General features: G+C 36.5%; 3 protein-coding genes across 4 annotated transcripts; 2 read left to right on the top strand and 1 right to left on the bottom strand.

The window, feature by feature from the left end:
• The first annotated feature begins 499 nt into the window (after window positions 1-499).
• LOC104240729 (alpha/beta hydrolase domain-containing protein VTE7-like) lies at window positions 500-6,111 on the top strand. Of its 2 annotated transcripts, none has more exons than XM_009795604.2 (11): window positions 500-788; window positions 1,906-2,000; window positions 2,080-2,177; window positions 2,295-2,344; window positions 3,069-3,164; window positions 3,275-3,364; window positions 3,783-3,875; window positions 3,994-4,089; window positions 5,000-5,065; window positions 5,172-5,428; window positions 5,601-6,111. In XM_009795604.2, the coding sequence occupies exons 1-10, from the start codon at window positions 528-530 to the stop codon at window positions 5,298-5,300; spliced, it is 1,074 nt and encodes a 357-aa protein (XP_009793906.1). In that variant the 5' UTR covers window positions 500-527; the 3' UTR covers window positions 5,301-5,428; window positions 5,601-6,111. The 2 variants fall into 2 exon arrangements, with proteins under 2 accessions (XP_009793906.1, XP_070016438.1); XM_070160337.1 differs by having other exon boundaries at window positions 711-788; window positions 1,858-2,000.
• Window positions 6,112-7,631: 1,520 nt separating this feature from the next.
• On the top strand, window positions 7,632-12,855 carry LOC104240737 (alpha/beta hydrolase domain-containing protein VTE7). Its single transcript, XM_009795614.2, has 10 exons — window positions 7,632-7,926; window positions 9,460-9,554; window positions 9,632-9,729; window positions 9,848-9,897; window positions 10,337-10,432; window positions 10,541-10,630; window positions 10,990-11,082; window positions 11,205-11,300; window positions 11,969-12,034; window positions 12,141-12,855. The coding sequence occupies exons 1-10, from the start codon at window positions 7,729-7,731 to the stop codon at window positions 12,312-12,314; spliced, it is 1,056 nt and encodes a 351-aa protein (XP_009793916.1). The 5' UTR covers window positions 7,632-7,728; the 3' UTR covers window positions 12,315-12,855.
• A 1,882-nt stretch (window positions 12,856-14,737) lies between these two features.
• LOC104240720 (PLASMODESMATA CALLOSE-BINDING PROTEIN 3-like) lies at window positions 14,738-17,623 on the bottom strand. The gene is made up of 4 exons (XM_009795597.2): window positions 17,249-17,623; window positions 16,653-16,898; window positions 16,522-16,555; window positions 14,738-15,450 (listed from the first exon to the last, which is right to left on the bottom strand). The coding sequence occupies exons 1-4, from the start codon at window positions 17,304-17,306 to the stop codon at window positions 15,189-15,191; spliced, it is 600 nt and encodes a 199-aa protein (XP_009793899.1). The 5' UTR covers window positions 17,307-17,623; the 3' UTR covers window positions 14,738-15,188.
• Between the last annotated feature and the right edge of the window lie 5,843 nt (window positions 17,624-23,466).

Below are 23,466 nucleotides of genomic sequence, written 5' to 3'. Positions count from 1 at the left end.
CTGGAGTTCTAGTGTACTTATGTTGGAACTCTATCATATTATGCTGGAGTTCCAGCATACTTATCCTGGAACTCCAGTATAATATGCTGGAGTTCAAGTATACTTATGCTGGAACTCCAGCATAATATACTGGCGTATTTTTCTGGTTTTGAACATTGTTTTCGCTCAAATTTATCTTTACGTGAAAAGTAACTAAATTTCGATTACTTTTAAGATTGGGCTATTTTTGAATGACCGGTTGTAAATCTGGCTATTTTTGAATTTCTCCCCGAAATCTTTGGCCAAACGGGAACGGTACACCCTACCAAACCACCCCATAGTATGTGGGTGTATTTTGGTTTGAAAAAAATTCCTATTTTTCAATATTTTGACTTTTCTACATTAATTTAATCATAGGAAGCGGGAAAATTAAACTAAAAGAAATGTGAAATGCATGTACAGCCACATTGCTGAACTTTCTCCTGATTTTTTTTAGAACAAATGTCAAATCCAATTACACCCGAGTAGGCAAGTACCGACATATAATAATGGCTACTCACTCTTCTTCTTTGTATGTATGTATGAGTAGCAGAAAACCCAATGCCACTATGCTAACAGTTCTCTCAGCCAGAACTGGTGGTGCTCCGCCACCAACACTTTTCTTTGGAATTGGATCCAAAAGAAAATGTTGGAGTTTTAAGCCTTTTAGAATATGGGCTGGTGAATTTCCGGATTTTCTTCCTAAACAAGTGGAGAATATTAAAGATCCTTTTGCTAGAAAATTGGCTTCAAGAATTGAAAGATTACCAGTATGTTTTTCCCTCTTTTTATTAGCTTCAAAATGTGCTATTTTCTTTAATGATTTCTGTATCTTTTTTCTATTTCAATGTTGCATGAAGCATTGGGAATCACCTGGAGCAAAATCTGTACTTTTTGTGAAATGGGTTCTGTTTTGATGAGTAAAATTTTGTTGCTTTGGACAAATACTAACACATAGGTCGCAAATTTAGTGTTTTAGAACCTAAATCAGTAGTACAAGAACAAGAATTGCACCATGCATGCAGGTTTTTATGGTAGCTAGACAGGCTATTTTGATGTTTTTATGACAATGGTGTTCAAGTGAGCTTGTGTGTACCTCTGACTATTCTGGTTTAGCTGCTACCTCCCATTAGTATGCCCACCAAGACTTGGACATAAGGGCTATTTGATGTCTCTACTTGGGGATGTTGGAGAACAAATTTTTTTTAATGTAAATTTCTTCATAAGTAGTTAATAATTGTTTACTCCCCCATCCAAATTTATATGAAGGTATTTGCTTGGACCTGAAATTTGAAAGAAATATTGAAGTAATGGTTGAATTTTTTTTTATAGAGGAAACAATACATCCAAGTCTAAAGTTTGAATAGTTTGATAAACTTTATTTCTTGAAAGTTGTGAAAATTTTACAGAAATGATATAGTGTCAAAAACTTTTGGAATATCCTAAATGGGAAGGAGTTATCATATATTTGGAAGGAGGGAGTATTTTCTATTTAGTCATGGTTTTTTAGGAATAAACCAAAATTTTAAAACAGATAGTCAATACTGCTGCACATACTACCTCGTGACAATGCGCGCAGGCTTAATATGAATATATATATTTTAGATCTTTTCATATATATTACACACACACACATACCTAGATGAATGCAGCAGGTAAGGGTGCAACCTTTGCAGTAGTATACCTGCTGCCATAGACCCATAGTGGTAACCACCCATGATCTGCAACTTAATCAGTGTTCTTGTGTATGTATTTTCCTTTTAATCCTTAAACTCAGATATCTAAATATCTTGTTTCTCCTGTTTTGTATTGAAATCCATCATTCTCTTCCTTTATAAGGTTCTAGTTACTGCCTTGACGGTTCAGCTTCATTGCTGGTCCATTTAGGTAAACTTTTCGAAGGGTTGTGTCATGAGTAGTTGCGTGAAGCCAAAAGAACAGACAGAGGCCAATCCAGTTGTGCTTCTCCATGGTTTTGATAGGTATGCCTCATGCTAAGGTAATAGTTTTTACCACTTTCTCTTGTTGTGATCCTGTTGTTCATCAAACCTTATTGTTCAGCACATGTTTAGAGTGGAGGTACGCACTTCCATTGCTTGAGGAAGCTGGGTTGGAGACATGGGCAGTTGATATCCTTGGATGGGGTTTCTCTGATTTAGGTAAATAGTATTGTCCTGGTTCTTTCCTGATTTTCATTTTTCCAGAAAGATTCTGCAAACAAAAACTGAAGACTTGCTTACGGTTTCATCTCTTTCTGTTTGCTTGTGATTTTAAAGAAAGGCTTCCATCGTGTGATGTAGCTTCCAAGCGTGATCATCTGTACCAGGTACCTGCTGATCTTATGAATTATATGTCTTAATCTAGGGGAGCCGTGGAGCAACGGTAAAGTTGTCTCCGTGTGACCTATAGGTGGGTTTAAGCCGTGGAAGCAGACACTAATGAACTGTCTACATCACACCCCTTGGGGTGCGGCCTTTCCCCGTACCCTGCGTGAATGCAAGATGCCTTGTGCACCGGGATGCCCTTTTAATCTAGTTCACACAAACTTCAAATGTTGGAATTAGTCTCTTTTATTAGACATTCTAATAAATGTAAAATAGCATACATAAGTACAAATTAAGTACCATATCGAAGTACAAAATTAAGTTAAAAGTCACATTCAATTATTTTTTGGTAGTTTACTATAATACTTGCTATGCAAGGGCGCATACCACAGTTGTAACCCATTGTGCAGTGGTATGATATCACAGTTATGCAGCATTATGGGGGGACCCTTTCTTACTCAGCACAGTCCTACACTAGGAAATTATGGAAGTAGTATTTACTTGTCTAAGTTTATCTGTAGAAACCACTAAAAAGTTTAATAACTGTAAGGCCATGTTGAAGAATTAGTCTGATAATAAATTTTCGAAGGTAGGGGTAAGATCTGCGTACACACTACCCTCCCCAGACCTCACTTATGGGATTACATTGGGTTTGTTGTTGTATTAAATTTTCGAAGGAATTTTCCATTTACTTGCTTTGAATATCCAGTCTTGTTTTTTTCTCAGTTGTGGTCTACCTACATCAAGAGGCCAATGGTACTTGTCGGACCGAGTCTTGGATCTGCTGTTGCTATTGACTTCTCTGTCAACTATCCAGAAGCAGTAAGTACATTAAATAACTGTGAATCCCTATACAGATTTTATAGATCATTTTCTATTATTAAGGAGGTATCATTTTATGGCTTACTCTGAAGTAGGTTTTACTTTGATAGGTGGATAGGCTGGTTTTAATCGATGCATGTGTTTATGCGGAAGGTACAGGAAGCCTCGCAACCTTACCAAAAGCATTAGCTTATGCTGGGGTGAGTCCCCTCCAAGTCCTCTTAAAATAAAGGGATACAGTCTACTCCTATTTTGACCGTTTGATTTAAATGAACATCTATATCAACTTAGACTGTGGTTTCACCAAGAACTTGATTTATGATAAGCTTGAAAGAAAAGGAGAATCGTAAATGATGATCAGCTTAACTGATCCAAAGATTAGCATCCCTTGTATAGTGACACTGTTTGTTCGTCAGATCTTTCCCTTGAAGCTGCAAAACCCCAAATAACTCATACTAGATACATCGGATATCAAGTTATCATTCAGTCTTCTACTGGAAAGATTCTGATCCAAATCATGGATATAACATGTATCCAAATATATTTACAGCATTCTTTGAGTATCTTCCATCTATATTTCTTATTGTTTTCACTATCTTGACAACAAACTTGTTGCAGGTCTACTTGTTGAAAAGCATACCACTTCGTTTATACGCAACATCATTGACTTTCAATGGCTTACCATTAAATACCTGCATAGACTGGACTAATGTAAGTATCGACCCTCTGATCTTTAAGAAACCTGAAAGTCATGGAGCTCAGATGTCTGAAATGTGCGTCTGCACTACTTGTCTTATCAGACCTTTTAATTACATGGTTTTCTATCCAGATAGGTCGTCTACATTGTTTATTACCTTGGTGGGAGGATACAACAGTGAATTTCATGATCAGTGGAGGTTACAATGTCATTGATCAGATACAACATGTATGTAGAAATTGACTAAATAATCTTTAATTTTTTCCTATATAGACATGCCTGTTGCCACCTTTTATAATTTCTTTTCTCATGACTGTGGTATCGAGCTACATGTTCTTGCTGTAAAAGATGTTGTGGGGCTAGCGGTAAAAAATATAATCTTACTAGTCATTTATGCAATTGTGGGAACAGCCTCTCTGCCCCTCGGGATAGGGGTAAGGTCTGCGTACATATTACCCTCCCCAGACCCCACTTGTGGGACTATACTGGGCCGTTGTTGTAGTCATTTATGCAATGTTGGAGTCCAAATACAGAAACTCCTGCCGAATGGTTAATTTTGAAAATCTGTTGTAGTAAGTAAAATCTTGTGTTATATTGTCAAAACAGACTAGAAAGAAAAGTGAGATGCCAAATTCTTGTCCATCCAGCAAATCGGCATACTGAGAAGTTCACGTGTTCGCCTCAACCACGCGTCTATTAGGTGGAAACCATGTCACTTGCTTCATATTCCTCTTTCTACCCAATTAATTATCGGTTTTCCTTTTTGGGTTGTCCCAAGAAACATCCATTTCTAGAAAGAAAAAAGGAAGTATCATGTATACTTATCACAGTTATTTTGGACTGCAAACACCTATGAGCTTCTCTTGAAATTCCAAACTTATTAGTTGTAGACATCATCAATATTATTGGTTTGGTAATAATTTACACTGGAGTTACCGTTGATCTCTAGGGCCCTCATACTAATTTTTTGGCGGATCATTCTAGTAGAATTGCGGCTGATTGATCCACACTTGCTTCTGCTTTTATAGCACCAAGATTGTTTCTTCTAGCTCCATTTCCTATGTTGTCTACTGGTTTTCTTCTGTCCCTATGGAGAACTCTACAGTATTCTCATACTGGAAGGAGTTCTGTTATACAGGTCAAGCAGAAAACACTGATAATATGGGGTGAAGATGATCAGATTATTGACTACAAGCTCGCAGTGGTATGTTTCTTTCAAGTTTGTAAGAGTAGAAACCTGTTGGCTTGTAGCAGCCAAATACGTGGTGCATAAGTATTACCAAAGTGTCCATTGACTCTTATGTGTGCAGAGATTGCATTGTGAACTGCCAAATGCTATTATCTGCCAAGTACCAAAGTGTGGTCATATCCCTCATGTGGAGAAGCCTGATGCTGTCTCCAGGTTGATTTTGGAATTTATTCACTCTGATCAATCATGAAGGGAAAAGCTTGACTCAGTCTCCGCCATCTCTGTTCCTGCTTCATTAATGGTTACTTGTACAAGCAAATAGTTAGCATATGCTATCTCATTTGGGGATCCGACTTCTTGATTCTACATAGTGATGAGGTTAGTTGGCCAGCTTCAATAGTGAACTATGCTTTCATTCTTTGAGCAACATTAGCCTTATTATCCATATATTGAAGGTGCTTTGGCATTCAGTACTGAAGTGTAAAAAAGTGAATACTTAAGCTGTGTAATTAGCTGAATACTATAGCATTCTGGTACATGTTTCTTTCAGTTTCTCTCCAATATAGAGCTGAAGTTTATGGTCGGTGAATAATAGCATGGAGCAGTGCAAGCCTTCGTGAGCACAGAGTAATTCGGTATCTATGCTGTTGGGAGTTAAAGGTACCTGGTGACATTGTCAAATTGCACAAGCTGGCCTAGAGACCACTGTTATTTCCGACAGGAAAAAAAAAAGAACAAGAGGAGCTTGGAGCAGTTCTGAAATTTTGCTGTGTAATATATCTTGAATAATATCACTCTTATGTGGCCGGAGCTTCAAGCCAGTAATCATGGTAGTTTCAGGAACATTTCAAGCCAGTGATCGTGGTAGTTTCAGGAACATTTCGAAATAGCAGTGAATAGTAGAGGGTAGTTGTATTGTGTAATAAAGACTTGAGGATGAGACACTACAATATCTTAGTTAAGGCATATTGGTGTTTCATGCACTGTTAGTTGAATGATAGGTGTGCTAGTAAAGCAAGTTGAATGATATGTGTTAAATAAAGTAAATTTTTCTTTAAATAAAGAAAGTTAAATGTACATAAATATTTGTCGATTTTAAGTTTTATATTATTATCAAATTCGTTCAATTTTAAGTTTTATATGCCTACAATTTACATAATACTTGTCGGATTAGATCTCACTTAAAAGATAGTAAGTAAATGTTTAGTTTCTCTATAATATTATGTATTGGAGATATGTTATTGGATATTTATTCAATCCTTAATTTATTCATTTCAAACGGTCATTAAGAAATTCAATTCAATTGGTTAGACAGGATTAGGAATGAAGTTATTTGGGACAAGGTAGGGCGGAAACGAGGTTTAGATGGTTTGGACATGTAAGGAGAAGTACAGACACCTCGGTAAGGAGGTGTGAGGGGTTGACATTGGAGGGCCTAGGGAGAGGCAGAGGTAAGGAGGTGTGAGGGGTTGACATTGGAGGGCCTAGGGAGAGGCAGAGGTAGGCCGAAGAAGAATTGGGGAGAAGTGAGACATGGCGCAGCTACAGACCGAGGACATGACCCTTGATAGGAAAGTATGGACGTCGAGGATTAGGGTAGTAGGTTAGGTAGGCTAGATTGTTAATATCGTAGTATTAGTACGCATTCTCGCTTTCTGTTGGTAGTAAGTTTTTATGACTACCTGTCGTTTCTTGCATTTTGGTCATCTTACTATTTTCTTGTTATTTATGCTGCTTTTATATGACTTCTCGGTGTTGTTCCTTCATGTTTTTCTTTTCATTAATGTGGTGCTTATGCTTTCTAGTTTCCTTAGCCGAAGATCTATTGGAAACAACCTCTTTATCTCCACAAGGTAGGGGTAAGGTCTGCGTACGCAACACCCTTCTCAGACCCCACAATATGGGATTATATTGGGTATATTATTATTGTTGTTGTTTTGAGTTGATTCTATCTCTGTATCTTCGTTCATATCCATTGGCTAATTATAATTGAAATTAGAGTTTCATGAACTTAAAATCCTTAAATCATTGGTTTTTGTTACCACCACAACTTCTTCTGTTTAAGTTTATATATTTTATTTTTCGTAGTTACTTTTTAAAAAAAATGACACAACTTTATATTTTATCCTTAGTGTCACAGGGGCGGATGTATAGCCCAAATCATGGGCACGTGAACCCCTAGAATTTGTCTAATATTATATGTTGGCACTCATGCTTCAAAAAGACTTAAGGGTGCACTTGGTTTAATATTGAGTTATTCACTTAGAGGAACATGAATCAACTCCCACTTAATGCTATTTTTCCCACTTTTTTAGTGTTGCACCTATATTCACAAAATCTTAAATCCGCCTCTGCTTAGTGACATTCTTTTAAAAAAAAAAAAATATTATATGCTTAAGACATATTTTTGGCATGTTAAACACCATTTAACTAATTAAAATCATAATAAATAATTATTTTATATTTTAAATTTCGTGTTCTGTCAAGTTATTATTTTTTCCTATGTGAAAAAAAAAAGTGAAACGCGGCCACATGATGACATGGCCGAGTATTATCTCGGCGCCTACTCGTGATTGTAAGTGTAAGGCCCTAGCCTTGTTACAGTTATCAGTTGTGCTCTTCTTTCTCTGTATGAGTAGTAGAGAACCAGAGCCACCGTGCAGGGCTGAGCCGCTATTATGCTTACAATGCTCTCAACCAGAGCTGGTGTTGCTCTTCCAACATCACTTGCTCTAATTGGACCAAACGTAAGATTCTCCATTTCGAGGCGTTTAAGGATCCGAGCTGCTGAATTTCCGGATTTTCTTCCTAAACAAGTCGAGAATATCAAAGACTCTTCTGCTAGAAAATTGGCTTCACGAATTGAAAGACTACCTGTACGCTTTTCATTTCTTTGTTACTTTCAAAATGTGCTACTCAATCTTCTTTTGGGATGATTTCTAGATGTTTTGGGATAATTGCAGTTTTTGATCCCTCAGTTCTTCGTAAATTATGGTTTTGATCCTTGTAATATTTGGCGAAGCACATTTAACCTTCAATTAACTAACATGTCTGGCTTTGGTTTATATAGGAATTATGTGATATTTAGACTATTTTTAGAAATATATTGCTCTCAAATATGGGATAACATTACAAACTTAACACATCGGTAATTAAGTGGTTTAACACCTAATAATGGTCAAAAGTGCTGAATGTGCTTAACCAGCAAAAACAAGGACCAAAATCAGAATTTTGTCAATATTTGAGGGACTAAAAGTGCTAATTTCCCTAGATGTTTTTCTTTATATGTTATGTTATTCGCATTTTGGTTGTTGAGTAAAGAGTAGAATTTCAAAGTGCATGAAGAATTGGGATTCAATTGGGGCAAATTCTGTACCTTTTTTGGTGAAATAGGTTATGTGTGGATGGGTAAAATTTTGTTAAGTGCATGAAGAATTGACATGCAACAACGGCAAAGTTTGTGCTTTATATGAACACATAGGTAGTTTGCAAATTTAGTGCTTTAGAACTTAAAATCAGCTGTAAATGCATGCACGTTCTTATGGCAGCTACAGGGGTAACTTTTATGTCTCTTCTTCTGGTTACATTATGGAAGCTAGAGGGGTTATTTTTATGACTCTGCATGTGGATGTTAGATATGGATTAGGTTAAAAAGTACAAGAGAGCAACCCCCCCCCCCCCCCCCACAAAATCTTCTTAAGTAATTTTTACTCCCTCCATCTCATTTTATATAACGGTATTGCACTGGACCTAGAATTTAAGATGTTAATTGACTTCAATAATTTTTTTATGATAGTTCACGAAATTATTAAAGAAATAGTTCCTTATCAAAAAAAGAAAAGTTAAAGTCATCGTTAAGTTAATTTTTATAGAGAAAACATCCAAGTCTAAAATTTGGATACTTTAATGAACTTTACTTCTTGAAAGTCGTGAAAACTGTATAAAAATGAAATGGTGTCAAACATATCGGGACATCCTAAAATGGAGGGAGTATCATAAATTTGGGAAGCAGGGAGTGTTTTTTTTACTTATTCGTGATTGTTTAGGAACAATCTATAGTGGAGGCTGATCCAGGATTTTAAGACTTTGGGCGTTGACTGATACAACACAGACTACTTTGTGACAATGCGTGCAGCTTACTATGAATGTATATCGTAAAAATATTTTTGTGTACACACACACAGGAGCCGAATGCAGCGGGTGTGGGTGCACCCAATTGCGGTTGTGTATCCATTGCCACAGAGATGCCCACCTCTGATATGCGACTTAATCATTTTTCTTCTGTGTGTGTTTTCCTTCTAATAGTCCTAAACTCAGATATCTAATATCTCGCCCTGAATTCAATTTTTTTTTCTTTCTTTATAAAGCTCTGGTTACTGCTTTAGTTTGATGATCCAGCTTCATTTTAGGTAAACTTATCAAAGGGTTGTGTCTTGAGTAGTTGTGTGAAGCCAAAAGAACAGAACTCTGCCAACCCAGTCGTGCTGCTCCATGGTTTTGATAGGTATGCCGCATGCTAAGCTAATAGTTCTGACCACTTTCTCTTGTTGTGCCTGTTGTTCATTATACCTCATTGTTCAGCTCATGTTTAGAGTGGAGGTACACATTTCCGATGCTTGAGGAGGCTGGGCTGGAGACATGGGCAGTTGATATCCTTGGATGGGGTTTCTCTGATTTAGGTACATTGTCTTGCCCTAGTTCTTTCCCGGTTTTTCATTTTTTCAAAAAGGATTTTGCAAACAAAGACTGAAGACTTGCTCATGGTTTTGTATCGTTTTGTTTCCTGTGATATCAAAGAAAGGCTTCCATCATGTGATGTAGCTTCCAAGCGTGATCATCTTTACCAGGTACCTACTGATTTTAAAATAAATGTCCTAATTTAGTGCATACAAAATTGGAAGGTTGTAAATGATCTCTTTACTACACATTCTAAAATGTAAAGTTGCAATTCTACGTTCAAAATTAAGGTAAAACTCACATTCAGTTTTTTCGTAGTAGTGTGGTAATACTTAGTATGCAGGTGCACGTGCCAAAGTTATACCACATTGTGCAGTGGTATGATATATACCATAGTTAAGTAGCATTATGAAGGGGCACCCTTACTTACTAGGCACAGTCCTACCCTAGGAAATTATGGAAATATTGTTTACTTGTCTAAGTTTGTCTGTAGAAACCACTAAAAGGTAGGTCTCCCTCCGAAAGGCCATCTCAAAGAATTACTCGGATATTCTGAAAGAATCTTCCATTTACTCGTTTTTAAATTTTTCAGTCCCTGTTATCTTTCAGTTGTGGTCTACCTACATCAAGAGGCCAATGGTACTTGTCGGACCGAGTCTTGGATCTGCTGTTGCCATTGACTTCTCTGTCAACTATCCAGAAGCAGTAAGTACATTCGATAACTGTGAATGCCTATCCAGATTTTATAGTTTATTTTCTATTATGAAGGGGGTATCATTATGTCTTACTCTAAAGTAGCTTTTACTGTTATAGGTGGATAGGCTGGTTTTAATCGATGCAAGTGTTTATGCGGAAGGTACAGGAAACCTTGCAACCTTACCTAAAGCAGTAGCTTATGCTGGGGTGAGTTCCCTCCTACTCCTCTTAAAACAAAGGGATACATTCTACTCATATTGGATTATTTGATGTAACTGCACTTATATGTTATAAGGTTTGTGGTTTAGTGACAACATGATTTCTGATTATTAGCAAACTAAAAAAATAAAAAACAGAGAAACTTCACAACAACAAAAAAAAAAAAAGAAATTGTTAATGATGATCGACCCTTAATTGATTTAAGAAATAAAGAACTCTTACCATTAATTTCAATGGAAAGATCACAGATATAACATGTACTCAGATATGTTTCTTCAGCATTCCGCAAGTATCCACCATCTGTATTTCTTGTTTTTTCTGCTAATCTGACAACAAACCTGCTGCAGATCTACTTGTTGAAAAGTGTTCCACTTCGCTTATATGCAACATCATTAACTTTCAATGGCTTACCATTGAGTACCTGCATAGACTGGACTAATGTAAGTTTTGACCCCCGTAATCTTCAGAAACCTAAAGATCGTACTGATCGATGTTCAAAAGGTGCTTCTGCCATATATTTAACGCAAGGTGTAATATCCTGATTATCTGGTTTTCTATCTAGATTGGCCGCTTACATTGTTTGTTACCTTGGTGGGAGGATGCAACAGTGAATTTCATGATCAGCGGAGGTTACAATGTTGTTTCTCAGATAGAACATGTATGTGCAAATTTACTAAATTTTCTTAAGCACTTCCTATATAGACATATCTGTTACGACCTTCTGTTGCTCCTGTTTTGCATTGACTCTAATATCAAGCAACATTATCTTGTTGGATTTGATAGGCAATGATTTGATAATGGAGAGTTGGGGACTAGCAATAATGATTTTAATCTTATTAGTTTCATCTTAATATGGTTGCCATTTGGGCATGCAATTGTTGTAGTCAAAATACAGGAACTCCTGCCCACTAGTTTTAATTATATTAATCTGTTTTAGTAAGAAAAATTCTGTCTGTTGTATTGGTTAAAACAGACCAGACAATTGATATGCCGTGAGTCTAAAGTGTTAACTGCAAACTTCATGTAACTTCTCTTGGAATTGCAAACCTATTAGTTTTAGACGTCAATAAAATTAATTGTATGGTATGTAAATGAGACCAGTGTTATAGTAAATTTCTCCATCTGTAGCCCCCAGAATTTTCTATGGAACCAATTTAGTAGGTCTTAGGGCTGATTGAATTTGCGCCGCTTCTGATTCTGCTGCTCCATTGCTTAAAGATGTGTTCTGCTAGATGTATTTCCATTCTCCATATCATCTTCTGTTTTTCTTCTTGTTACTGTGGAAAATTCTACAATGTTCTCATGAGCAGGAGGGTTGTTATACAGGTCAAGCAGAAAACACTAATAATATGGGGTGAAGACGATCAGATAATTGACTACAAGCTCGGAGTGGTATGTTTCTTTCAAGTTTGTAACAATAGAAACCTGTCGGCTTGTAGCAGCCAAATACATGGTTCATAAGTATTACTAAAGTGTCCGTTGACTCTTATGTGCGCAGAGATTGCACTGTGAACTGCCAAATGCTATTATACGCCAAATACCAAAGTGCGGCCATATCCCTCATGTGGAGAAGCCCGATGCTGTCTCCAGGTTGATAGTGGAATTCGTTCGCTCTGATCAATCACAAAGGGCAAATCCTGACTCTGTCTCCACCATCTCTGTTACTGTTTGATTACTGGTACTTCTACAAGCAGATTGTTAGCACACCCCACATGTGGAGATCTAACTTCCTGATTCTACTCAAAGATGAGGTCAGTTTCCAGTGAGCACCATCAGCCTTATTGCCTACTTATTGAATGTGCTTTGGCATCCAGTACAGAAATGTAATAAACTGATTACCTAAGCAGTGTAATTAGCTGAATATCTTAGCATTCTTCAACATGGTTCTTTCAGTTCTTCAATATTTGGAGCTGGAATCTATGCCTGGTAAATCATAGCTTGCACCTTGATGCAGTGGTGAACCTTTCTTGTATAATATAGTATTTAGGATTACATCACTCCTATTAGAGCTTCATGCCAGGTACCATGGTAGTTTCAGGAACATTTCGAATTAGCAGTGAATACTAGAGGTAGTTTAAGATGTTATCTCTAGAAATCAGAAATCTTTTTGTGATATTGGCAATTAGAATAACGTATCTTGGGGATAAGAAACTATAGTAACTTAGTCAAGGGATATTGCTGGACAGTTTGTTGAAAGATAGATGTCGCTAGTATTTTCTGTCTGCATTCTGCATGGGTTCCGGAACCCGAGCTATGTACATGTTTTCTGGCTGTTTTTTATTATGTTGGGATCTGGTTCTCTTCTAAGCTTATGATGCAAGAGTGTATACAGATAGTGGATGTGAGGAGTTGGTGATGCTGATCTTATTATATGTCAATTACCAGTTACCACTTTGAACTTATTTGATTAGTGAAGGTATTGTGATTGATGCATATCCCAACTTAACCTACATTCTTAGACCAGGAATAGTGAACTATTGCTGTTAACAGATCCTTGTTGTGCAACAAAAGTACGACATTTCACATGCTATCATTTTCAAAGGGGGCTCTCCATAAACAGAGGCGGACCTAGTGCATAGACTACGGGTTCCCGGAACTAGTAACTCTTGCGTAGACCCTGTATTTATATTAAGAAACTCACTAAATATTGGTAAATATCTGACTGTGAACTCAGTTATTATTGCATATTCATTTGAAATTACGGTAGGAACCCATAAGCCTCAAATTCTGGATCCGCCTCTATCCATAAAGTTCAAAGGTTGTTACTGGTGTATAAAAGTAGTTCTCAAGTCATTATCCTTTATTACATCATAATAAGGTCCGGCTCATTGAAAGATGTCGTGCATGTGCATTGGAGCCACCATCCAAGTGAAACAACCTTTGGAAGGGTTTTTTTTTTTTAAATGAAATCAAACGAAACTTTGGCATAACTGGTAAAGTTGTTGGCATGTGACCAGGGGGTCACGGGTTCGAGCCGTGGAAACAGCCTCCCGCATAAATGGTAAGATTACATACAGTACCGGGCTGCCCTTTTTCTTTTTTAATGAAACCAAACGAGTTCTCCTTCCAGATTCTTTACCAGTCTGCCTTTTGCCTACATCCTACGTTAAGGTCAAAAGTTCTTGCTTTGAAAATTTTATTTTAGCACCTAAGGGGTTGTTTGGTTGGAAAGAAGTTATCCCAGGATTAGTTATCCCGAGTTTAATTATTCCACCTTTTCATGAGGATAAAAAAACACTAAAATCCGGGATTAATTATACCATAATTTTCTACCAACCAAACATGGGATAAACTCTTTTTAAATTTAGTCCCGGGATTAATTATTCCTTATCCCTCACACCAAACGAGCCCTAAAAGTAGTAATTGTACCAGCTTGAACCAGGACTGTTGCATTTAATAAATTTTTATTTTTCATCAGCTTATATACTAAAATACTCTGATTACCAAAGCTTGAGCATATGAAAAACGATCATCTAACTCTTTTGTTTCTACAAGATTTTGAACATTGGTTTCTCATGATTTTCATTCACCTCATTGATCCTACTCACGCCATTGAGTGCTAAAATACATTAAGGGCTCGTTTGGCATGAGAGATAAGGGATAATTAATTTCGAATTTAAAATCGAGATGAGTTTATTGCATGTTTGGGATAAAATTGTGGTATAACTAATTTCGAGATTAGTTATTCCGGGATTGTAATATTTTTTATCCCTATAAAAGGGTGGTATAACTAATTCCAGATCCTGGGATAACTTATTTCCCAACCAAACAACCCTAAAAAAATTTAAGTAGCTTTTGTCCTTCATGTAAGGTGCCGCCAAAAAGGTCAAAGTAAAGAAACTAGAAGGAAACCTTGTTTGGTTTCTCATGAAAGAATTAAGATGCAGTCAAAAAGGGTAAGGTAAAGAAATTGGAAGGAGACACACTTGTTTGGTTTATTCTCTTGTGAAAAACCAAGATTCCTTTCACTTGACACTTGGATACACCTATTCCTGCATTTCTTTAAGTGGGATTTTCAATTATACTTGCTAATATTCTCTATATACACGCACAAAGAAACAAGATGAAAGAATAGAAAACACTAAAAGACAGATGGACAGGGAAAAGAAGGGTTATATTTTTAATACAGAGATGCACTAATCTTACCAGAGATGGGGTAGGGTAGTGAGTACTCATTGATAACATCTCTAAAATAAACAATACAGCCTTATGTCTCTACTCTCCAGATATACAAAAAGGAAAATCTAAAAAGAAGAGATCAGATTCTTCTACATTAGTACATTACTACCCCAGAAACAGCCACATCCCCAACACTTTCAAAAGGGAATCTAATACCAAACTTTTTCACTCACTAAAGGAGCGAAGAAGATGGAGAGAACAAGAAAACAAACAAAAGAAAGAAATAAAAAGAAGTCCAAGTGGAAGTGTCCAGATGATTCTCCCCTGCTGACCATTGAAAGTGGCTACCCATACTTTGTGCCAAAAGTCCACATTATCTTCTCAAACAAAACTTCCTTCATTTACTGCCTCACATTCATCATTTTCTTTAGAGTCTTAAGCATACCAAGCTTGTAAACAAAATGGCTATAGTGAAAAAGACAGTATTTTGATGAAGAGTCTCTGTGCCACTGCCATCTGGATTGTAGCCACCACTTCCTGTTGGTCCTAGCCCAAAAGTAGGATTGTTAATACCTGTTGTAGTTCCCGTGCCAGTCCCAGTGCCGGTGCTAGTGCCCGTGCCAGTCCCAGTGCCGGTGCCGGGATTTGTTGTGGTTCCTGGTACAGTTGTGGTACCTCCGCCAGTGTTTCTGGTATAAAGTAAAAAACAGAGAAGCAAGAACAAGATCATCCACTATATTCAATTATTAGTTTTATAGAACAGAAAAGTCCCGAGTACACTGAGACGAGCTTAAATAGAGTAACATAAACAATGAGAACTCATCCAACAGTCTCCACTTGAGATTGAGGCGTAGTTAATGTTGTTATTATAGTATAGTTCAGACTAACCATGTTAATGTTGTTGTCATTATAGTACAGTCCAAAGTAAGCATGTTAATGTTGTTATTATATTATAGTGTCCAGACTAAGCATGTTAATGTTGTTATTATAGTATAGTCTAGAGTAAGCATGTTCCATGAATGATAAAGAAATGGTGGAAATGACTTTAGTTCTATAAAATATTGCATAATGGCTGGAAACAAATGTCAACTTAAAGATTTTCGTCATGACAATGGGAGAAAGTGACAAATACAACACTAAAATACAGATAATATCAACATCAAAAACAGGTCACATGGGCATACATAATGATGAATCTAACTCATCTTGTGTTTGAATGTTATTGTCTCAGTTAGGACACTAAGAATGACTATTGATATATTTAGGTAAAAGAAAACAAGTGACAGCACCAACAACAATCTTTAATTATATCCTCACGAAAAAAGGTCACTATATTAGGAAAAGCTTCCAACCATTCACTCATACATCAAAGTTCACCTTTTTTTCTTGTAATAGGTCCTTTCCTACCCTGAGAACAGAACTTTAAGTATTTATAGAAAAATCATGAAAAAAATATTTTTCCAAGATCAAATTGAGAATGAGCTACAAGGTGAAGCAAGCATCATCCAGCCAAAAAGGGCCCCAAAAAAACTTCTATTTTTTAATTAAATCAGGGGAATTATCACCATTTATGTCCTGGGAAAAGAATGGCATTCACTGCACTAGAAGGGGAAAAAACTCATTTGGGGGGGGGGGGGTGGAGATAGCAAAAACTTTTTGGAATGAGAACTGGATTCAAGTTTAAGGAGATGCTTCATTCAAGATTGACAAGATAAATACAAGATCTAGCATCACAAATAACAAAACCTTAAGAAACATACCCAGGGGTGGTCTGGTAACATCCAGAAGTAGAGGCTGTTGATTAAAAAATTAAACATAAGAACAATATCAGTGACTGAGAGAGGAATAAGTGTGTTAAAACAAAGGAAAAAAAGATCTTTTAGGAACTTACAAGATGGTGGATTTGAACTCAAAGTTGCAGTTCCAGAAAAGTCACAGGTTGCACCAGATGCAGCTTTCTTCTGATAATAGCTATTTACAGCATAACTGCAGTGATCTTTGATAGTGTTAGGGTTGTAACAAGGTCCATTTTGAAGGATACCAGTACAGTCAGCTCCATTTCCACAAGCATAATCTATGCTCTTCTGCATAAGACTGTCTCCTACCCCATCTTTGCACAAACAGTAATTAGCACCACCTAGAAAAACAAAACAAAAGAAAGCCACCAAAATAAATCAGCTCATAAAACAGAAATATTGAAATTTTGTTAAGGAAAAAAAAGACTCAAACTTTGTATAAGAAATTCTTGTATACAGTACTAAAAGCAAAATCTGGTGAAACCCTTTATGAAGAAACACATGGAAAATGCAGGAAAACAGAGAATCTTGAAGTGGGAGAGCTAAAAATTCAATCTTTAAATGAAAAATTGTTGGATACACAAACTAAGAGCAAAATCTGATGAAACCCCGTCATAAGAAACACATGGAAAATGCAAAAAAAAAAAAAAAAAATATCTTGAAGTGAAAGTAGTAGCAACAAGCAGCTTACTTGAGTAACCAGTGAAAGCCAAGAAAAGTATTAAAGACAGTACAAAAGCAGTAGCCATGATTGTTTTGTGCCAAGAACTTAGAACAAGTTATGAAGAAATTTTTGTTCCCTGTCTTTTCAAGAATATTAATAGAGCTAGTGAGTAAGAAGAATAAGAAGAAAGAAGAGATTTTAACAAAGAAGCTCCAAAAGGGGTGTTGTTATAGGGAAAAGGAGTTCTCGAGACAAGAAAAATGGTATAGTAGACGGTGGAAGGTGGAGCTCAATGTCTATTTTGGGTGGCTTTTTATATGTATAAAATTTTATGTATTTAGCACACAAATTACTATATGGGTGTTAAAAGAATAGTAATATAGGGGACTGTGATTTAGGAAAGTGAGCAGCAATGGCAAAGCTTTTTTGTCATATAAGTATTTGACTGTACTCTGTACTATGTAATATGTCAGTGGTATTGTTTCTCAAACGGTCATAAATTAACTCTATGGTTCCAATTCAGCCAAACGGTCATAATGTAAGTCGAAAATATTTCCAAGAAAATGACAAAAATTGATCCCTCCTGTTTGGGTAGGTGCAAAATAGTAAAAGATAGTTCGGTGAACAAAGTATTCTGTGTTCAGGCAGGGTTTGGGGATGCGTTAGCCATCCTGTTACAAAAATTATTTCATTGTTCGAATCCATAACTTATATGTCGCATAAAACAACTTAATCATTACTCCAAGGAAAGCAAAATAGTCCTTGTAGCAATTTTGATTCTTTAAAATGAATACCTTTACATTTCGTCAAATATATAATATATTTTAAACATCTAACTGTTTGGTGCAGTTTTCTTGTGTAGTTTTGTTATCTTTTGTATACGTAATTTGTTGTGGCTGGTGTAAATTTTTGTGTTGCAGTTTCTGAAATCTAACGAGATTTTTCTGATGTTTTGTTAAAAAGATTTATTGGTAGATCTAACAGGTAGAGTTTGTTAAGTATTTTAGGAAGACCAAAAGCACTCACTTTTGGTAAAATCAAAGGACCAAGAGTGTCCGTAAATGTTTTGCAGAGGCTATTGTAAATCCATCACAAACATTAAGGGACCTTTTTGTCATTTAATTACAGAATAATGGAGGGGCACGAGTCTAGCCTTGAAACAGAAGAGGCCCCCACGAGGCTGGTTTGTTTTAGCACACCTTTTCCTGGTGTGCTGTCACTGTTTGAGTTTGCACTGGTGTCCCTTTGCCATTCAATGGTGGTACCAGAAAATCTCAGAATCTCCTTAACATATTATTATTATTTTAAGGGCTCGTCTAGTACAAGAGATAAGGTATAATTAATTTCGATAATAAATTTGAAATAAGTTTATTTTACGTTTAATTGAGATAAAATTATGGTATAATCAATCTCGAGATTAGTTATTCCAAAATTGTAGTGATTTTTTTATCTCCATAGAAATATGGGATAATTAATTCCAAAATAGTTAATTAATTTTGTGGCTTCTTACAATTTTTTTTTAGTTTTATAATGTTACCTCTCTTTTTTTTTATATAAATATGGGAGATTTTACACATAAGAGATTTGTCATTTATACATAAGAGATCTAAAAGGTAATTTTTAAATTTTGAAATTATAAAGGGATACGATGCCCCATTTCCTCGCTTGGGTAGGATGTATTAGAGAAAATAATACATATTGTAACTTTGATATTATTAATTTCTTGTTTGGTTGTATTTTTTTTTTACTATGTATAGCTAATACATGTACTAGTTATACATCATATTCAGTGTTACTTTTATACATAACAAACTATGGCACTAGCAATACCATAACATTTAAAACATGGATAAGCATGTATAAAGATAAAAGTGTCCTTTCAAAACCTTTTTCCAAATCATTTTCAAAGAATGTGGAGGGCATTTTTATAAACAAATAATTAAAAAAATTATGCAATACATTTTATTTTTAATATGACATAACCAAATAGTTGATAAGAGATAATCTCAATATAACTAATCTCAACATTACTAATTTCAATATTACTATTATACTATATTTGCTAATATTCTTATACACACTGACAAAAGACCCATAATATTCAATGGAGTATGAAATTGGACAGAAATAGAAAAGTACGTAAAAATAGCACGGTATAGCCAGTTTTCGGACTGGTCATTCAAAAATAGCCAGCGTTTACCAAGTCAATAAAAAATAGCCACTATTTTGCTGCAGCAGAGACCGGTCCAGCATAATATACTGGAGTTTGGTGCACCTGTGTATTAACTCCAGCATATTATGCTCGACTAGTATACTTTGTTGGCTCCAGTATAATATACTAGAGACGGGAGCACCGGTGCTCCAAACTCCAGTATATTATGCTGGACAGATATACTTGCTGGAACTCCAGTATATTTTGCTGGAGTTCTAGTGTACTTATGTTGGAACTCCATCATATTATGCTAGAGTTCCAGCATACTTATCCTAGAACTCCAGTATAATATGTTGGAGTTCAAGTATACTTATGCTGGAACTTCAGCATAATATACTGGCGTATTTTTCGGGTTTTGAACAGTGTTTTTGCTCAGATTTATCTTTACATGAAAAGTAGCTAAATTTCGATTACTTTTAAAATTGGGTTATTTTTGAACGACCAGTTGTAAATCGGGCTATTTGTCAAATTAATGGTTATTTTAATTTCAAATGACCATTTGCAAATGAACTTATTTATAACATAAAAAGGACAGCCTAGTAGAGTCCAAAATCTAAATATGGTCTTTAGTGAAAAATAATTAAGTGACCAAACTATATAAAATGCGGTTTTCAAGCGCGTTTTACTTTAACGTCTGTTTTGGATGTTAAGGTAAAGCATGTTTTATATAAAACGCATTTTCGAAATACTCTATACATGTTTTGTGGGCCCACCAATAACTCTTATACGCTTAACTGACATAACAATAATTCAAATAGGTAAAACACATTTTAAAAGGGCGTTTTACCTCAAAAAATTCGACCACCCTGGATTGGGCATTGCTTTATTTAAAGGTGATAAAGGTTTTGCAAAAATCCATTCAGAAATATTCTCAACTCCTAGTAAATTTTTCTTCTTGTTAAATTCTTAAGCATTTTGTCATAATATCTTAAGAGCGAAAAGTAAGAGTTTCATTATATTGGGGGGGGGGGGGGGTGAAATTGTAGTGGCAAATAACTCAGTTAGCTATAGTTTATCTCCACAGAGTTATGTTAAATTACCACTTACAATGGAATACGATAGACTGGTATCATTATTGTGTAATAAAATAAGTGTGAGCAAACTTTTGGTGAACCTTAAAGTAACCGGAAGATATCCGTATTTTATCACTCCGCAAGGGGTTGCTAGTTACGCTAAGTTTAACATCGAGGATGATGAAACTCTGAGAGATTTTTTGGGGACTCTGGATGAATACCGGGAATTCATTTTGATAAAAATATTGGAAAGTACGTGAAGGTTGAAGACGTTCGCAATAATGAGGTTGCGCAAAGCAGGGATAGCCCTTAATCATCGGGTGGTTATTCTGAAGCAGTTTCAGCCGAACAGGTTCCGGCTAAAAAAGATTGGCCGGATCTAAACTTATCTCCACGGGCGAATGAGGAGCGAGGAAATAATTTCTCTCTTGCTTTACATAATCCACAAGACGACTGGTAAACTTCAATTTTCCTTTGTGTTACGATATTTATTTTTGTTGTATTGAATTTGTATTAACACTCATATATTCCACATGGGGTACATCCAGATATGAATTTTACAAGTTATGAACTCACGCCTAGTTGGAATATGCGTAGTTTTGGTGTGTTGGATCATGGTGGTCGATCCGAGAGTCATCACCAACAGGATAATGTTCATCATGGAATGTCAACACATTACGACTTGTAAGTGAAGTGATATAGCTATATGTAAAGTATTTATCAATTTGAGTAGCTTATTATTTTGTTGTTTGTGCAGTGAAAACGAGCAAGTTGAACCACCTGTCCTGACTCAATTTCCCGAAGACAACATATTTAATCTGGATCTAGCAGATGCACAGAGTCAGGAAGAGAACATTGATTATGACAACAATACCGATGAGTCCGAAGATGACACGCCCTTCCCTGATGAGGGCGGTGATGAGGAAGAAGAGAATGATGGACATGATTTGACGAGGGAGCATGCTCCATCCCCCGTTAGACCAAGAGTGTACGAGTCTCACGTGTCGTTTCATTCAAGACATATTCCTTACCTTGATCATTTGCCTAGTATGCCGGATGTGGATGCCCTTACAAGGGATTTTGATGAAATTCGAACAGCAATGTAGGATGAGTCTAGACCAATGGTGCTAGCAAAGGGCATGCTTTTTCCTGATAAAGCGCGACTAAGCAGGGCAGCGAAAATAACAGTGTAAAAGAGTGTCGTGAGATGATGGTATGAGAGTCAAATCCGGATGTATACAAGGTTGTTTGTCGTAGATGGTTTACAGGTTGTCATTGGATGTTGCGTGCGAGCAAGAAGAAAATGGGTTTGTGGAAAGTAGGGAAATATATTGGCACCCACACTTATGAAATGGACACATTCAATGGGAATCACTTCAACTTGGATGTTGACTTGATTTCTCTTGTCCTGATTCCACACATTGAAGCGTCCATAAGGTACAAGATCAAATAGTGCATTACATCCGTCCACCAGGAATATGACTATACTATTACCAAAAGAAAGGCATTTCTCAGGAACAAACGTACGTTTGAAATTGTTTATGGTAACTGAGATAAGTCATTTGCAGCTCTACCCAGGTACATGACCGCATTGCAACACTTTAACCTGGGGACAGTTGTTGAATGGAAACTTGAGCGTAGTTCGGGAATACCGGAATATATATTCAAATACGTGTTTTAGGCATCTAAACCAACAATTGATGGTTTTATGCATTGTCATCCGATAATATCCATAGACGGTACTCATCTCTGTGAAAAGTATGATATGAAGTTGTTGGTCGTCATTGCAGTATATGCCAATGGACAAATATTTCCCCTAGTTTTTGCCATATGTTCCAATGAAAGCCAAGAGACATGGACACTAATTTTGAACCACTTGAAGAAGCACGTTGTCAAACAATATTCAGGTATTTGTCTAATTTCTGATTGGCATGGGGGTATATTAAGTTATGTAGAGCATTTTTCTGAATGGCAGGAACCGTATGCTACCACTATTACTGTGTGAGGCGCCTGAAGGCCAATTTCCAGAAGGCACATCCCAACAAGGATCTACATGATTTAATGTGGATGGCTGCAACAGATCACCAAGAGCATAAATTCCGGAGGCACATGGAATCTATCAGGCAGGAAGACAAGGCAGTGTATCGTTGGTTACTACGACATAAGCCTAAAAAGTGGACTTTGCATGTAGATGGTGGCAGAAAATGGGGAATTCTGACTACAAATGTGTTAGAGTCTTTCAACGGGTTATTGAAGTCTGCACGAGGATTGCCTAACATTGCCATGGTGCGGATGTCATTCAAGCAGATGGCTGAGAGGTTTGTTGAAAGGGCTGCAGCTGCAACGTCATTGATGGAAAAGGGTGTTGAATTTATGCCACTACCAATGAAAAGATTTGATAAATACAGGCGGCGAGCACATCGACATTCATTTTTACAGTATGATCACGACCGAAATATTTTTGAAATTTGCACCGCTATCCACGAAAACCGGGGGAATAATTTACACACCATAAATGAATCTAGCGGTTATGCTCTTGTGGAAAATGGTCCATTTATCACATGTTGTGCTCACATGCCATCAGGTGCTTTCAACATACAGGTTTAGGGTCAACCAACTACGTTGATAAACAATATAGTATTGTTGCATACTTAAACACCTATAGTGAGCAATTGCAGCTAGTGGGTGCTGAGCATTATTAGCTGCCGGAACCATTTAAAATGGTGTGTAACAAGGAGTTTTTACGTCAGCACGGTTACATACCACGTTAAGTGTATTGTCTTGTCGACCTGATAAAGCTGCCATTCTGCAAAAGCTGTCTTTGAAAAAGTTGTATTATAACGTAAAGAATCATTAACACGCGAAGCATAGCGCGGTTATATACCATGTTATGTGTATTGTCTTGTCGACCTGATAAAGCTGCCATTCTGCAAAAGTTATCTTCTGGAAAAGTTGTATTGTATCGTAAAGAATCACTAACATGCGAAGCATAGCGCGGTTACATACCACATTATGTGGAT

Source organism: Nicotiana sylvestris, chromosome 10 (assembly GCF_000393655.2).
Source record: "Nicotiana sylvestris chromosome 10, ASM39365v2, whole genome shotgun sequence".
NCBI lineage: Eukaryota > Viridiplantae > Streptophyta > Magnoliopsida > Solanales > Solanaceae > Nicotiana > Nicotiana sylvestris.
Note: the sequence above shows the minus strand (reverse complement) of the source record. Positions and strands in the feature narration are given on the sequence as shown.

Excerpts from the sequence above, each read along its gene's own strand:
- LOC104240729 (XM_009795604.2), top strand. The coding sequence starts at position 528 with ATGGCTACTCACTCTTCTTCTTTGTATGTATGTATGAGTAGCAGAAAA. Across the intron at positions 2,001-2,079 it reads CTTCTCCATGGTTTTGATAG|CACATGTTTAGAGTGGAGGT; the intron begins GTATGCCTCATG and ends CTTATTGTTCAG. Across the intron at positions 2,345-3,068 it reads AGCGTGATCATCTGTACCAG|TTGTGGTCTACCTACATCAA; the intron begins GTACCTGCTGAT and ends TTTTTTTCTCAG.
- LOC104240737 (XM_009795614.2), top strand. The coding sequence starts at position 7,729 with ATGCTTACAATGCTCTCAACCAGAGCTGGTGTTGCTCTTCCAACATCA. Across the intron at positions 9,555-9,631 it reads CTGCTCCATGGTTTTGATAG|CTCATGTTTAGAGTGGAGGT; the intron begins GTATGCCGCATG and ends CTCATTGTTCAG. Across the intron at positions 11,083-11,204 it reads CCTGCATAGACTGGACTAAT|ATTGGCCGCTTACATTGTTT; the intron begins GTAAGTTTTGAC and ends TTTTCTATCTAG.
- LOC104240720 (XM_009795597.2), bottom strand. The coding sequence starts at position 17,306 with ATGGCTACTGCTTTTGTACTGTCTTTAATACTTTTCTTGGCTTTCACT. Across the intron at positions 16,899-17,248 it reads GGCTTTCACTGGTTACTCAA|GTGGTGCTAATTACTGTTTG; the intron begins GTAAGCTGCTTG and ends TTGTTTTTCTAG. Across the intron at positions 15,451-16,521 it reads TGTTACCAGACCACCCCTGG|AAACACTGGCGGAGGTACCA; the intron begins GTATGTTTCTTA and ends ACTTTATACCAG.